Source organism: Bison bison, unplaced genomic scaffold, assembly GCF_000754665.1.
Source record: "Bison bison bison isolate TAMUID 2011002044 unplaced genomic scaffold, Bison_UMD1.0 scf7180017864239, whole genome shotgun sequence".
In the NCBI taxonomy this organism is placed as follows: domain Eukaryota; kingdom Metazoa; phylum Chordata; class Mammalia; order Artiodactyla; family Bovidae; genus Bison; species Bison bison.
In genome coordinates this window covers 6,473,560-6,489,698 of record NW_011494811.1, presented here as the reverse complement: position 1 = coordinate 6,489,698, position 16,139 = coordinate 6,473,560, and the positions used below count along the sequence as shown (strand labels likewise).

General features: G+C 43.4%; 1 protein-coding gene across 4 annotated transcripts in view; it reads left to right on the top strand.

The window, feature by feature from the left end:
* The first annotated feature begins 3,928 nt into the window (after positions 1 to 3,928).
* Positions 3,929 to 16,139, top strand: part of LOC104993472 (protein farnesyltransferase subunit beta) — an 82,275-nt gene continuing 70,064 nt past the window's right edge. For all 4 annotated transcript variants that reach the window (XR_825830.1, XM_010846760.1, XM_010846758.1 and 1 more), the window contains exon 1: positions 3,929 to 4,148. Coding sequence is in view for 3 of the 4 variants with exons in the window: in XM_010846760.1 (XP_010845062.1) it covers positions 4,005 to 4,148 (144 nt within the window). In the remaining variant the exon portion in view is untranslated. The remainder of the gene's footprint in view (positions 4,149 to 16,139) is intronic.

Here is a 16,139-nt window from a genome sequence, read left to right as displayed (position 1 = left end):
TTGAGCCAATGTTTGTTGCTAAGTCTCCACATCCCCTGCCCTTACACACATTAATGAATATATAGAAGAAATAAGTATTAACCTTTGATATAAATCACATTAGACCTTAGGCTAAGTAAATTCTTTCCTTAACTAAAACCCACTACACCCTCACCCTATAGGAATGTAACTTTATTTGGGTGGCGTCTGTTTTAAGAATAATCACCCCTGGAGAAATAAGTGTCCTGGTTGACTGACCGCTGTCACAAGGAGAGGGTCATAAATTGTCAGCAGGCCCCCTGGCCAGAAGATGATGTAACACCCCTAAGACCTCTGTATACATTTGTATGAAGCACCTGACTTTGATAAAAGTCAGGACTGCTGACCCTGCGTGACTTTTGCATAACATCTCAGTGTATAAAAGTAGACCATGGAAAATAAAGAATTGGGATCAGTTTCTCGAAATACTGGTCTCCCCATGTCACGCTCTCTCTCAAACTCTGGCTGAGTCTCCATCTGGAGCGTGGAACCCGCCATGCTTACTAACTATGCCTGGGCTTCTAAGATCTGACCGGGGAGGCCTCAGTGTCTCCTCTCCTTCGGGAGAACAGAAGGACGTCTGCGGCCTACGTAAGTGGTGCAAGCTTCTTGTCTTGAAGTTTTATTGGTCTCCCGCGTAAACCAAGCTACTCAGCCTCTTTTCTCCACTGAATTTTCCTACTGAGCTATCCTCAGTCTATTACTCTTTATATCTCTAATTAATATCTAATTGAAGCTATTGTTTCCTGATCCTCGCCGACGCTGACCCCGCTTCGAACTCCCTGGATCAGCCGGGGCTGGACCCCGGCAGGCAACCGCACCCCACTCCAGTACTGTTGCCTGGAAAATCCCATGGACGGAGGCGCCTGGTAGGCTGCAGTCCATGGGGTCGCTGCAAGTCGGACATGACTGAGCGGCTTTACTTTCACTTTTCACTTTCATGCATTGGAGAAGGAAATGGCAACCCACTCCAGTGTTCTTGCCTGAAGAATCCCAGGGACAGGGAGCCTGGTGGGCTGCCGCTTATGGGGTTGCACAGAGTTGGACATGACTGAAGCGACTTAGCAGCAGCAGCAGCAGCAGCAGCAGCTGGAAGCTACTCTAGGAGCAGAAGCGCCCTCTAGTGGTTCATTTAGACCACTAATCTTTTTTCTTGCTCTAGATAGAAACATGAATACAAAATAGCACTATCCACATCTTATTTTTAAAAGAAACAATTACAATTCACAGTTTAATTTAGAAGAATGTCATACACTTGAGTTAAATAAACCCAAACCATCTGTAGTCCAAGTTGGAGTTGCTATTATCATTGCTAAGACTTTCTCCTGTAAATATATCATTTTCTGCCATACTGCTGATATTTATGTACCTTCTGCTTCTTGAACAAATCGTTTTTATTAAACTCAGAGGAAAGATGACTTGTAGGCCACCGCTGATCCAAGGCTGAAAAGTCTTCTCAATGCTACGTAGAGTATAAACTCCTCGTATTTTCCATTCTTTGTGTCACTTGATTTTGTTGCCACTGGGTTTCCTCTACCTGGGATTGTCCTCCCACCGTCATCATTTCCTCATGATCTTCCAGACTACCTTCAGTCTCCCCTGCCATGCTGCTGCTGCTAAGTCGCTTCAGTCGTGTCCAACTCTGTGCAACCCCACAGATGGCAGCCCACCAGGCTCCCCTGTCCCTGGGATTTCTCCAGGCAAGAACACTGGAGTGGGTTGCCATTTCCTTCTCCAATGCATAAAAGTGAAAAGTGAAAGTGAAGTTGCTCAGTCGTGTCCGACTCTTAGCGACCCCATGGACTGCAGCCTACCAGGCTCCTCCATCCATGGGATTTTCCAGGCAAGAATACTGGAGTGGGGTGCCATCGCCTTCTCCATCCCCTGCCATGCAGTCTCACCCTATCCTGTGCTTTTTTCTCCCTCATGCCATTTCCCCCAACTGCAATAAGAAGTCAGTTCTGTAATGATTGTTTAATGTCTGTTTCTTCTGGTAAATCTTGAGACCCATAAGGGCTGAGCACGTGTGTGGCTTATTCACCACTGTCTCCTCAGCACTTAGTTCACTGAGCAACACATAAAGAGACTATCCTTCAGGAGGCTCTTGCTTCCTCCCTATTAACCTTTCAGATCCCACTGTGCAGGAGACTGCATTCAGAAATAGATTTCTATTTCTTGAATACAATTTGCAATTGCTTTAGGTGCACTTGCAACAGATGTTATAATTTGTTACAGAATTGTTCCAGTAACTCGTCCAGTAGCTCAATTTAAATTTTTAGGTAGTAAAACAACTCTTTACAAAGATGGTGGAGTTCTTAGATTTGATCCAGACCTTAACAGATCTTTTTTTCCAAAACAGAAATAAAAGGCAATAAGATGCCAATACAGAGGGAAGAACAGGGACCATTTCATGTTGTACAGCTATATCCATGACTCTAACCCACACAGTCCTACTTATTCCCAGATTTAGAAATATTCTGGCACCTCCAGGACTTCACCCAACAACAGCACCTCTAAAATGGACATGGTGATAGTGTTTACCTACCTTGGGCCTCTGGGCCTCCCGGCCTCATCTTTAGACACTGAGAACAGGGGGATGGCTGGTTGTGAAATATCATACCACGGTTTCCTGGGTCCTAGACATGTGACTTGGAATTGAGTGGGAACAGAGTAAAATCCTCTGAGCCGGAAATGGATCTTGTGTCCAAGTCTATCTGGAAAGTCTGTTATCATCTTGTCATCTCAAACCTCCAAGCCCCCACCCCGACTCTAAATAATTTAACCTCTTGGTATTATAATTTTGGAGTAGTCTTTTTGTTGTGGGTCCCTGAAAGAGGGTCTCTTCTATCGCTTGCCCAAAGGTAGCAGGGTTTTCCTAAAATCACAACTTGAACATTTAATGGAGATGTATATGATGATTGACCCCACTTAAGAGGAATTTCTTTTATTTGGAACACCTTCAGATTAAATATCAGATTGAATACAAACACACATGAGCATATTTATTGCATGTTCTCTCAAACGTGCTGTTCCTTTCTCTTGTGAGGCTCTTCTTGGATGTTGTTCACGTGCGATGGCTCCTTGTCATCCTTCAAGTCTCATTCTACATGTCACTTACTCGGAGAGGCTTGGGGCGACCAGCCAATCTAATCAGTCCCCTCCTCCTTTACTTTCACAGATCCTGTTATTTTCCTTCATACAATTTATCACAAGTCTTCATGTATTTATTGTGTTCATTCACTTAATTCTGTCAATTCTACCAGACTGTAGGATTCCCATGGGCAAGGACCTGATTTGTTTTGCTCACTTTTGTATTCCTGCGACCTAGCACGGGTGCCCTGACATATAGTAGGTACTTCATTTGAAATTTCTAAATAAATGAGTGAATATTTCTTGGTTGTTTGACTTATACTTGTTCCTTCTACTGCGTTTTAGTTTCTGCTACCGCACTGTAACCCCAATGAGATAGAGAAAATTATAGTGCCCCTTTCCTCCATCACTGCGTGCGGAGATGGCGATGCCTTTGTGGAGAAGCTACTTGCTGGCTTCTCCCGGGCGGCTGTCATGTACCCAAAGGTGAACAATAATTCTATTCGTAATAGCATGATTAAGACAGTCAGGAGAGCTGTCAGAAATGCTTTAAGAGTTACACTCATTGGGCTCTTGGGCACCCGCAACTGCAAACTACTGACATAACAATTAAGTGAGAATGAGCAGAATGTTGAAAAGAGGGGTGTGTGTGAAATGAAATTCGGACGTACACATTCTTCCCTGCCGCTTGGAAACTGAGCCTCTTGCAGCAAACCCTTTGCCCAGAGGGGGGCGGCAGCATCCCACTCCCTGAAGATGTGTAGGTGGCAGGAGCAATTCGCGTTCAGAATCTTTTGACTCTACCCGCTCACCGTAGCGCCCTAGCCCGCTCGAGTTTCAATGCGCGTTGTGGTTTCGAAGCTGAGCCCTATACACCGCCTGCTGCTTTCCGGATCATGGCTTCTCCGAGTTCCTTCACCTACTGTTGCCCTCCATCTTCCTCCCCTATCTGGTCAGAACCGCTGTACAGTCTGAGGCCAGAGCACGCGCGGGAGCGGTTGCAGGACGACTCGGTGGAAACAGTCACGTCCATAGAACAGGTGAGGTGGCTTGACTGGGCGAGGCGCCCGCGCGCGGGCTTCTGGGAGCGGGAGTCCGGTCCTCAGGGCTGCTGGGGCGCGGAACTCACCTGGGAACTACAGCTCCCACGGTGCACCGCGGCGCTTCCCCTTTGGGGAGCTCCGGGCGCCCAGGCTTGGGTTGGGGGAGTGGAGGTTTTTTGGCCCAGGTTGGGGAGGGGTCGATGTCAAAGCTGGAGCGAGAGAACAGTACCTAAGCCTTGGGGAGCAGAGAGAATCTTGTTCTGTACCTGGAGGACTGAAGCAGCCCAAGCGGATTTACAGCCCACTCCTTTCTGCCTGACATTGGGAGGTTCTCTGATGGAGAGTTCACTTTCTACAGCCTGATGGTAGTTGTGGGACAAAGAAGGGGAAGAGAATTGGCAAGAATGTGGTCATGCCGTTCTGTTGTAGGAAGGGGGATCCTTTGTAGGGCCTGATAGTGGGCTTTTGCCTAACACTCGGAAATGAATTGTCTAAGGAGACACATGTGCTGACAGAGCAAGAGACTTTACTGAGAAAGGGGTGCCTGGGTGGAGAGCAGCAGGGTAAAGGAACTCAGGGGAACTGGTCTGCCACGTGTGGCTCACAGTTTCAGGTTTTATGGTATTGGGATTAGTTTCTAGGTTGTCTCTGGCCAATCATGTTGCTTGCTTCATAGCCTAACTCAGGGTCCTTTTTTGGCATGCATCTCTCAGCCAAGATGGATTCCAGGGAGACTCTGGGAGGTTGGTCTTATCTATCGGTGAGCCTCTCCTGAATTCTCCTGGTTAGTTTTTGTCTGAAGCACCACGTTCCTTATGGGGACCTCTTGTTGGCCAAGTTGGGTTATTTTGGTCTACACTTACCTAACTCCCCCGGAGACACTTCATACTCAACATACTTCTTGGGAATTGGGGCAGAGGTTTCTTTCTTCTGTAGCTATTTCCTATTGGGAGTGGGCACCTTCTTTGCTGCTGCTGCTGCTAAGTCGCTTCAATCGTGTCCGACTTTGTGCGACCCCGTAGACGGCAGCCCACCAGGCTCCCCCGTCCCTGGGATTCTCCAGGCAGGAACACTGGAGTGGGTTGCCATTTCCTTCTAGAGTAGAAATCTCTCTCTGCCTGATCTAAATCTAGGTATTCTGTGTCTAAAACTGACTTCCACCCTTATAGTAACAATTTGGCCTGAAACTGTTGGACTCTGTCAGAGATAAACCTTGTAAGCAGATGAAACAGGGGCTAAACAGGAAGCCTAACAGGATGTTCATTGCAGGGCAGCGGGGAGAGGGGGGAAAGAAAGGCAACATTTGGGGTGAGGGCTGCAGAGTGTGTGACTTTCTTCTGATTGGTGGGTGGTGGGGTATGGTGTGCCAGGAATCTTGGGCTCAGCCTGAAGTTACCATCCTCCACTTTGGTGTGTTGGGGAGGGGGGGCAGTTTGTCAAAAGAACTCAAAGATACAGTTATGCATGCTCCTAGAGTAGGAACCAGGACTCTGCCCCAAGGCTGTCCCACCACTTGGCTGTTCCTCCCCTATTTCTGTATCCTCTCTCTTCCCTGATTAGCAACTGTTTGAATCTGCCCTTTGGAACTCAGTGAAGGTCTTGGAGGCTGAATGAAACCTATATAACCTACAAACAGGAAACACAGAAAGGATTTGTACTGGGGAGCCTCACAGATTCCTGCTCAGTTTCAGTCCCTTCTTTGATACTTCTTAGTCTTTCAGGGAATGGGACAACAATAGCAGTGGCAAATTCCTGTTAAAATGGGGCATAGTCTTGTCTCAATTTACGGACCAGACACTGAATTGGAAATGTTTCTGAGTTCCAGGTACTGGATCTGAGTCTCTTATTATTAAGATCTCAATCCTTTGTTCCACCATTTTGGTGTAACAGACTTAATTAGAAGTAATTAGAGGAATGAAACCTGGACTAGACAAAATAAATCTCATTCCCTGAGGTATTAAGAAGAATAAGCTTGAAACCCTTTCTGAACCTCGCACCTTTGGGAGACTTGAAACCAGTTGTCTAATTGTACCTAAGTAAGTTTTAACTTCTGATGTAGCATTAACGTATGTAGCATTAACGTAACAGGAGCTATCGGCCACTACACATATATTTCTTCTTTTTGTTAATATCTGATCTAAAGCACTTTCATTTTTTTAGTTACAAGAGGATACCTTGAAACCATAAGGTTGCACCTACCAGTCACCAGCGGACATTGTTTTGAGAAATGCCAGTGACATCCCATGTCTGACACAGCTCAGAAAACTCAAGTTCTCAGCAGTACATGGCCTTGTCTGAAATCACATCCATAATGCCTCCTAGTATTAATAACCTTAAATGTCTCAACCACAGCGACTCCATTTTGACTTTCAGTTTCATTTTTCTCCTTAATTGGCCAAAGCAGGTGTCACTGATAATTTTAGTGTTATCTAGGTGTGAGATGATATAAGAATTTGGGCTCATAAAATCTCTTGAAACTATAACTATCTGAAGGCCTGTTCTGTCAGTTTTTTCAGCGAACAGAGCATCTCATCCTTGATCTCCACACTGAACTCCTTTCGAGATGTGTTGAAGGTCAGTGGCCGAAGTGCCCAGTGACCGCATTGTTGCAGAGGCAGATGGCAAGTGCCAACTTTCAGTTGGCAGGACCCCTTCAGGGTCATAAATTCGATCATAGTTTGGGGGGCATTTCATGACCATTTTGTCCCACAGTGCTTGGAATGCTCGTTTCCAGGTCTGGTGAAGGTTTCACTGATGGGCCACTTACTGTGCTATTACTGGCCTAGGCCTTATTAACAGTGGCCAGAAGTCTCTAGGCCACCTTAGTCTCTTATGGTCCAGGACAATATTCCTTCTTGTTGCTTCTTCCTATATCTAGAGTTATGCTTTTATAATCATTGATCTCACATGGAACTACGTATCATCATTTTATCAGGGGCTCAGTCACACATTTGTAAATGCAAGAAACAACAGTTTTGTAAAACAGGCAATATAAAAAAAAAAATAGTACAGTTGGCAGTATTAGTAAGGTCACAAATTAAAATTTAAGTCAAGAGCTTCTATTAGGTGCAGCCCGGTATATCCCAGGTCATCTGATTTAATCTGCTTTGTATCAGTCTTTATCTTCAAGGGAAATTATATATTGGCATTGTCCCTAAAGCACCCAGCCGGATTTCCTAGTAGTACTAGTCTGATTGTCCCTAGTGGTTTGGTGATGCGTTGTGTGCATGCTCAGTCATGTCCAGCTCTTTGCGACCCTATGGACTGTGTAGCCTGCCAGGCTCTTCTGTCCATGGAATTTTCCAAGCAAGAATACTGGAGTGGGTTACCATTTCCTATTCCAGGGCATCTTCCTGACCCAGGGATCGAACCTACGTCTCCCATGTTTCCTTCATTGGCAGGCAGATTTTATTATCACTGCACCACCTCGGAAACCTTTAATTGTTACCAAAATAAGGGAGCCTTTACGTTTAAATGACCATATGCTAACCTTCTGGTTGCAGATCATGGAACATCTTACCATCATCCAAAGATAGATTACTGAGTTAAGCTTCAGAAACAAAGTGTGCCTTTTTAATAATTCAATTAAACTTTGCAGCAATGTAACATTGTAACAGCAAGGAATTATGTGATAAATGGATCTTAGTGAATATAGGCCTCAATAAACAGACTTTAGTGTCTATTGGAACGTCTTTTTCTCTAAAATCACACTCATTTTTTTATCAAATATAGCCAAATCAAAATTAATTTGTCCTCAAATTAAATCTGATTCATTGATAAAAGTCCTCCCGAGGCCAGGAAGGCCACACCGAGGGCTTTTATCACAGATTTTGCCTTGTAGATTTAAGTGAATTCCTCCCTTTTTGAGGTCCACAGAATACCTTGAGATTCCTGTACCTGTTAGGAGGTGGCCTTCCTAATTTATCTGATGAAGTTGCTAGGAACCTAAGAGTTTCCAATCTCCAGAGAGCTCAGGTAGAGAGAAAAGAGAAATATTTTAATTCTGCTTATAAAGGTATAATTTACGAATTTGCTGTAAGTCATAATTAGTTTGAAGGGGTTTCTTGTTTTTTAATTAATTTATTTTTGGTTGTGCTAGGTCTTATTTGCTGTGGCTTGTGGTCTCTAGAGCACAGGCTCAGTAGTTGCGGCACATGGGCTTTAGTTGCTCCATGGCATGTAGAATCCTCTCGGACAAGGGACTGAGCCTGTGTCCCCTGCATTGGCAGGCGGATTCGTATCCACTGTACCACCAGAGAAGTCTGAGAGTGTTTCTTTACATCTGGAAAACACGGATTAAAAACTAATAATGTTTCAGACAGAAACCATAAAAATTATAACCACATTAATTAGTTTACTCAAATCTATGTAACTAATCCTTTTTGTTAACTTTTAATGAAGCCATCAGATTTTTTTAATTAGGATTTTTTTCTCTTACCCAGTTCCCCTGTATAATCTGAGATTTATCAGAGTACAATAATTGTCTATAAATGAGAGAAAGACTTAAAAAGTCATGGTTAAACATTTGATCACAATGTAATTGATGAGAGAAACTTAGTTATTGCTGTGATACACATTTTAAAATAACAGCTTAAATTATAACATGATATCAGGACGTTGTGCTAAGTCACTTCAGTCATGTCTGACTCTTTGACCCCATGGACTGTAGCCCGCCAGACTCTTCTGCCTGTGGGGTTTTCCAGGCAAGAATACTGGAATAGGTTGCCATGCCCTCCTCCAGGGGATCTTCCATACCCAGGGATTGAACGCACGTCTCTTACATTGGCAGGCGAGTTCTTTACCACTAGCAACGCCTGGGAAGCCCGATATCAGGACATACCCAAATTTAAAAAAATTATACAATTTTTAGAATGTCTATATTAATAATATTTATACATACAGTATATTCTAAGTAGGTTTATCACTCATGTGATGATGCTGTCCGTGTAATCTAATATATCAAATACTACTAGTTAAATACTTCTCTCCAAGATGCCTCAGAGATCCTCTAAAATGTCCCAAAGTTAGCTGGAGGTCAAAAGAACTTTAATCAAAATTTGGTATGTGGGAAGTTTGTCAAAAATTTCAAAACACTTGGTCAAGTAAGAGCATAGGTCACTGGCAGATAATACTTATTCCCTAACCAAAGTTGCAAGAGATCTCAACAGCAAGGCACAGAAACTCACACAACCTGTTATCAAAACAACATTCAAAGGAAATTTTGTTTTCTTAATGGAGAGTGAAAAGCAAATCTAGTCTTGCACCAGCTTGCCTTTAACAACAAAATTCAATTAACTTCAGTCTAAACGTAGCCAATCCTGACCATCCTCAGGATGGTCTGTATCCCCATGGTCTGTATCCCCCATGTTAATCTGTTCCCCATGCCCTTCTCCGTACAGAAACAACCAGCTCTAAGACAGACTCACTTTCTTTTCCCCTGCTGCTGCTAAGTCGCTTCAGTCGTGTCGGACTCTGTGCGACCCCATAGGCGGCAGCCCACCAGGCTCCCCGGTCCCTGGGATTCTCCAGGCAAGAACACTGGAGTGGGTTGCCATTTCCTTCTCCAATGCATGAAAGTGAAAAGTGAAAGTGAAGTCTCTCAGTCGTGTCCAACTCTTTGGTGACCTCATGGACTGCAGCCTACCAGGCTTCTCCATCCATGGGATTTTCCAGGCCAGAGTACTGGAGTGGGGTGCCAGTGCCTTCTATGTCTTTTCCCCTAATAAAATGCAATTCCATTCCTCATACCTTGTTCATTGAAAACACACATCCTATTTTCCTACTATATACTGAAATTCTTCCCTAATTACATATTTAAATTATAGAGTTCTCAACTCTTAAAAACGTTAATTTCTAGTGAAAACTGAGAAAGTAACCAATTATGATGTCTTCTAAATTAATATTCTGTAGATTGGTGAACATAAATGCCTGTGATAGTTTCTAAAAACATTTGCTTTTTTAAAGTATCTATTTAAAAAATTTATGTATTTATTATTTATTTGACTTCTATCAAACCTAGGTACAATAAGGGTATTATACTTTAATAACTCTAAAGACTTGTCTGTGTTAATTAAATCAACAAACAAGGTTTAATACCAGATACTAATTTCATACTGAATATTTCCCAGTACTTGTAAATCTGAAATTAATTCTGATCAGTAATTTTCTGTATTTTTGAGAACTTACATAAGCATTTAATTTTGTTTAAGCCAATTAAGTAGAGCTCATTGACAAATTAATTTTGATAATACCATTTGATAATTTGGATGGTATTTGATAACACCATTCAAAGGTAAGGACATACGTATAATGTACACTGACATTTAGACAGATACAACCAGAGAACTCATAAATTCATTTTTTAAACTTAATCATGAATCAGCTATTACAACATAAAATTCAGTAGCTTCTTTCCTCTTTTTTTTTCCCCCTAAGTCTCAAGAATTAGTGATCATCTAGATAAGATAAATAATCCTGAGAGCCATGGTCTCAAGGTACAGGGTGAGAAAAGCAAGTTCTCCTAGAAGAATTTGTTCCCACAAAGTCAGAATTCTGAAAAGATGTTTCATCAAGCTTTCTTTTTCTAACCATATATACAAAAATAACCAGTTCTGGAATTTTAAGAGTTTCACCAAACCAGTTTTTCTGGATCCTGAAGAATATTGTGGCTGCTGCTGCTAAGTCGCTTCAGCCGTGTCCGACTCTGTGCGACCCCATGGACTGCAGCCTACCAGGCTCCTCCATCCATGGGATTTTCTGGGCAACAGTACTGGAGTGGGTGCCATTTCCTTCTCCCATACTGTGGCTACACAGGACTATAATAAAGTATCATCTTAATCTCTTAATAAAATATCATCTTCTTCATAGGCTCATAGGTAAAATCCTTCTAGTCAGACAGCATTCATCTAAGAGGGCTCTGCAGTGGACAGAACCAGACTTTCCCATGTCACAAAGCAGAATGGCCATCATAAATCACAACCCAGGACACAGAGTAGAACACACATATAGGCACCGTTTTGTAATCAGACACTTCCTTCATCACAAGATTGCAATCGCTCAGAAAACCTCCTACAGAGACACAAAACCTCAGTACTGACAAACAGGAAATGGGAATATCTCAGGTTGCCAAAGATTTCAAAGGGAGGAAAGGAGGACAGATTGAAAGAAGAGGGGAAGAAGGCGGGACAAAAAGGGGTGGCCTTATGGATGTCTCCTGACACCTACAGATGCCCAGGCATTAGAGGGATTTTTCCTGGGCTTATAGGAAGGAAGGATGGGAACTTGGCCCTATCAGAAACCAGGTAAGATCATTGGAGTTCTCTGCCCACCAGAGGTGATCAGGCTCCGTCCCTCAGCTCAGGCTGAGGCCCTTCAATCAGACTTCTGTGTCCAGTACCAGGACAGAAGAAAGGAGAGTAGGATAGGAGGGATTGAAAAGAGAGAGGGAAGGGAAAAAAGGTCAACAAAGTCTCTTGTTTGTTATCTGGTCAGGGCACTCTGGCCAGTCATCTCTATCAGGGGGAGGCCGGGGACAAAAGGGCTCTGGTAGCAGCTGTTGGGTCTGGTCTGTGGGTGAGTGAGCTGCTCCCTGAGTTCCCCAAGTGGTTAGGCGGTCAGTCGTAGCAAAGGGGTCCCACCAGAGTTGCCTGTTGTTACAGGAAGGGGGACCCCTTCCAGAGCCTGAGAGTGGACTCTTGTCTACCACCAAGAAATGAATAGTTGGAGGAGGCACATCTGCTAACAAAGCAAGAAGTGTTACTGGGAAGAGGCCTCTGGGTGGAGAGTAGCAGGGTCAGGGAGCCTAGAAGAGCCTCACTGCCATGTGGCGACTGGTCTCAGGTTTTATGGTCATGGGATTCGTTTCCAGGTTGTCTGGCTAATCATCTCGCTTGCCGCATAGTCTGATTCAGGGTCCTTCCTGGTGGCACGTGCATCTCTAAGCCAAGATGGATTCCAGGGAGAAGGACTCTGGGAGATTGGTCATCTCCTTCCTCTTTTGGCCCCTCCTGAATTCTCCCAGTTAGTTTTTGGTCGAAGCACCATGGGACCTCCTTTTGTGAGACAGCTTGGGCAAGTGGGCTTGGCCAAGGCGGGTGGTTTCGGTCAACAGTTACCTAAACAGTTCCAGGTTCTGTTTAATTTCTGAGCTGCAGTGCCAGATTTGAGGCCTGCATCATGGATGGGCATTTTAGTAGTTTTTCTATCATATGAGCACCAGCAATGTGTTGGACAAAATGTTGAATGCTGGAAATACAAAGAAATAAAATAGTCACTGATCTTGAGCACTGCAGAACCCGGCTAGGGTAGACAGACTGGAAAATAATACAGTTTGGGAAGTAAGACTGTAGTAAGACTATGCATTTTGGACTTCTTGCCATTCACTGCAGCCTCGAAGTAGATAGAACCTGTCACTTTGAAATGTATCTGGGGAATGAGTAGTGAACTATGGTTTTGTTTTTCTTCTCATCCTCCAATTGGAATTGTTCCCAAGTTAGTTATTGTGGAAATGCTTACCCATCTGTCACTAGAAATGATCAGAACGATTCTTTTTAGCACCAACAAATAAGCATTAGACTGCTTACTAAAAATAAGATCTCTTAGTAACATTAGTCTCCAGGCTTAACCTTTGATTTTCATACCTGAGGTTGGAAGCCTCAATTTTGGTAAAATTAGTAATGATAAGTATTATATTGTATTGACTACAAGTATTGACTCTAATAACAAAACAAGGGTTTGAATACACACTTATACATTCAGTAGGAGAGGGAATATTTTAACTGGAGATCTAAGCTTCGTGGGTTTTAGGGTAGAAAGGGAACTTACCTTTTGAATCTAGCATCCCAGGTTATTTAGCCCACCAGTGTGTCCTTCTACAGAAGTCTTTTGCAAAGGATTGCAGAGAAATCTCCCATCAACAAAAAAGCTCCAGGATCTTGGCACTATTCCTAAGTAATGGATTGTTGAATTGATCCAGGTCAACCCTTTTTTTATTATCTGACCTAAGACTATAGGATCACCTTTTGTACAGTTAATTGAATTGACCCAGCAGATAAGGCTATGGATAGATAAGATGTTAGTGGAAAAAAGGGCATCAGAATTTGGTCTAATTTACAGAGGAGAACAGAGACGTCCAGGGTTAGAGGGGTAAGTCAAAAAAAGGAACATTATCAGGGACTTTACTGATCTGTTCTTTCCCTTTTGCCTGCACTACGTTTTTTTTTTTTTTTTTTTCAGTTGAGGCCCTGCTTAGTTTCTATCAGGGAAAACCCAGCACTTACATTCTAAGTGCTTAGGTATAATGAAGGATGCAGAAATGGATGCAACACAGTTCTGGTCTACAGAAGTGTTGGCCAGTGTCTGGACCAGGTGTGGAAACTAGGTTCTGATATGGAACATGGGTACTATTAGGATGTCTTTCAAATCTAGGCCCAACTGTGTGGTGGAGAGTAAAGCATCTTACATTTCTTTTCCATGTTGTTGTTCCAGCTCACATTTTAAGTCTAGGATAAACAGTTCCAGATCATGGGAAGATAACATAGTATCTCATTCTCATAGCTGCCTCAGTAGTTTTAATAATCATTTTAGTATCCATTTATTGGGCATATATTTTCCATACCCAATATATCATTCAATTCTTATGCATTTAATGGATGAGAAGACCGAGTCTTAGAGAAGGACCAGGTTGGTAGGTTAATGATTATATAGTCATAGAAAAAACAACCTTGCTAGGAGTTGTTTACAGAAGATACTACTGTTATTCCTTTGGTTCTGCTTGAAGATTCCATTTATATTTAAGGATTTACTGACAGAGCTCAATTTTGTGCCATTGCCAGTAAAAACAAGTCCTTGTCACCTGCTTCCCATCTGATTATCAGGAGACTATTTGCTTAACAATACTTTGATAATAGAAGTTAAACTTCTAAACAGTGGAAAGAGTCCTTAGCTCTGGGTTTTTCATTGCATTCACTCATTTTTTTATTTACCAACAAATACTTGAGTGCCTTCTTTGTGCCAGGCACTATTCTAGATGCTGGACATAAGGGAGTGAACAAAAGAAGCTGAGTTGATGCCTTTATGAAACTTTTGTTCTAGGCTGGGAAGGCAGTAAATTAAAAAGGAGAGAAAAAAAAGTGTCCGTCCATCCATCTCTATCTAATGTTAGAGAGAAGTGCTGTGGAGAAAAAGAAAGCAGCATAAGGGAGATGGAATGTGTCGGATGGATAGGGTAGGAGCAGGGAGGTTTTATATATGGTGGTGATAAAGGAAGCTGCTGCTGCTGTGATGTTTCGGCTGAGACCTGAAGTAGGTGAGGGGACAAGTGATGCCTGTATTTGGGGGAAAAGCATTCTGGGCAGAGAAGGCAGCAAGTACAGGGTACCGGAGGCAGGGGTATGCCTGGTGAGTGGAGAGCTGCTGAGCAGAGAGGTTAGCAAATGGAATAGGAGCTGAGGTTGGATCTTGTCTTTCAGATATTCTGATTGAGATGGGAAGCCATTTGGCTGAATAGCTTCCATTTACCTCTCCAGAGCCACTCCACCCTTTTCTAACCTGCTCTGTAGGTCCCAGTAGGCAGACCTGCACTGACAGGCAGCCTTGCTTTCTGACTTCTGGTTGCATTTACCCACAGGGAGTATTAGTAGGGGATGAGTGAGAGAGAAGGATGAGATGGGCGTCTGTATTCTCTTCTCAAAGAATTGTCTGGGTGGGGCTGTCTCTAGGTTTAAGATCAATCCCTAATTGTCTCCTCCATGGAGCGCTCTGCCTCCTCCTCCACTCCTCTTCATTCTTCAGGTCTAGAAGGGGGTGAAGGACCCCTATGCTGCTAGCCCCCGTGTCGTGATAGGAACTCTCCTCAGATCACCCACTTTGAATGTGCCATCTGTTTCCTACCAGAGGTCAGACTGATCTGTAACTGGAGGATTTGGCCACAATCTTTTGAGATTTCAGCAGGCCCATTTAGGTCACTGTCAACAGTAGGCTGTGAGGAGGCCAGCGTGGGTGCAGGGAAACCAGTTAGGTGGCTATTGCAGAATTGATGATGGCTCTGCTCAGGGCTGTGGTGGTGGAGGTAATGAGCAGTGCTGAAATTCTGGGTATCTTTTGGAGGTCTCTGTCTTGACAAGCTGTTTTACTTCTCAACGAACCTGATGCTCAGAGGGCCTTTTATGACCACAAAGCAAGATGTTGTTGTATTATTAGTGATTGTCTTCCTTTTTGTGTCACCTGCAGCCACCCCATTGCAAATGTTCCATAATTCAGGCTGGTAGGGTAATACCAGTACAGTCTCAGAGGTAGCAGGCTTACCAAAAGCAGTTGTTACTGAAGATACTACTCTCATTTTCCTTCTAGACAGCCCTTGAACAGAGGCAAAAGCATTCTCTGCTTAAAATGGCATGATGTCATTAGACAACATTCAGTCAAGTAACAGTCAATTCTGATGGAAATCTAGAAGAATTATTTGTTGTTGTTCCATTGCTCAGTTGTGTCCTACTCTTCGCAACCCCATGAACTGCAGCATGCCAGGCCTCCCTGTCCATCACCAACTCCCAGAGTCCACCCAAACCCATGTCTGTTGAGTCAGTGATGCCATCCTCTGTCATCCCCTTCTCCTCCTGCCTTCAATCTTTCCCAACATCAGCGTCTTTTCAAATGAGTCAGCTCTTTGCATCAGGTGGCCAAAATATTGGAGTTTATCTTCAACATCAGTCCTTCCAGTGAATACTCAGGGCCGATTTCCTTTAGGATGGACTGGTTGGAGTCCTTGCAGTCTCCTTGCAGTCTAAGGGACTCTCAAGAGTCTTCTCCAACACCACAGTTCAAAAGCATCAATTCTTCTGCACTCAGCTTTCCTTATAGTCGAACTCTCACATCCATACATGACCACTGGAAAAACCATAGCCTTGACTAGACGGACCTTTGTTGACAAAGTAATATCTCTGCTTTTTAATATGCTGTCTAGTTTGGTCATAACTTTCCTTCCAAGGAGTT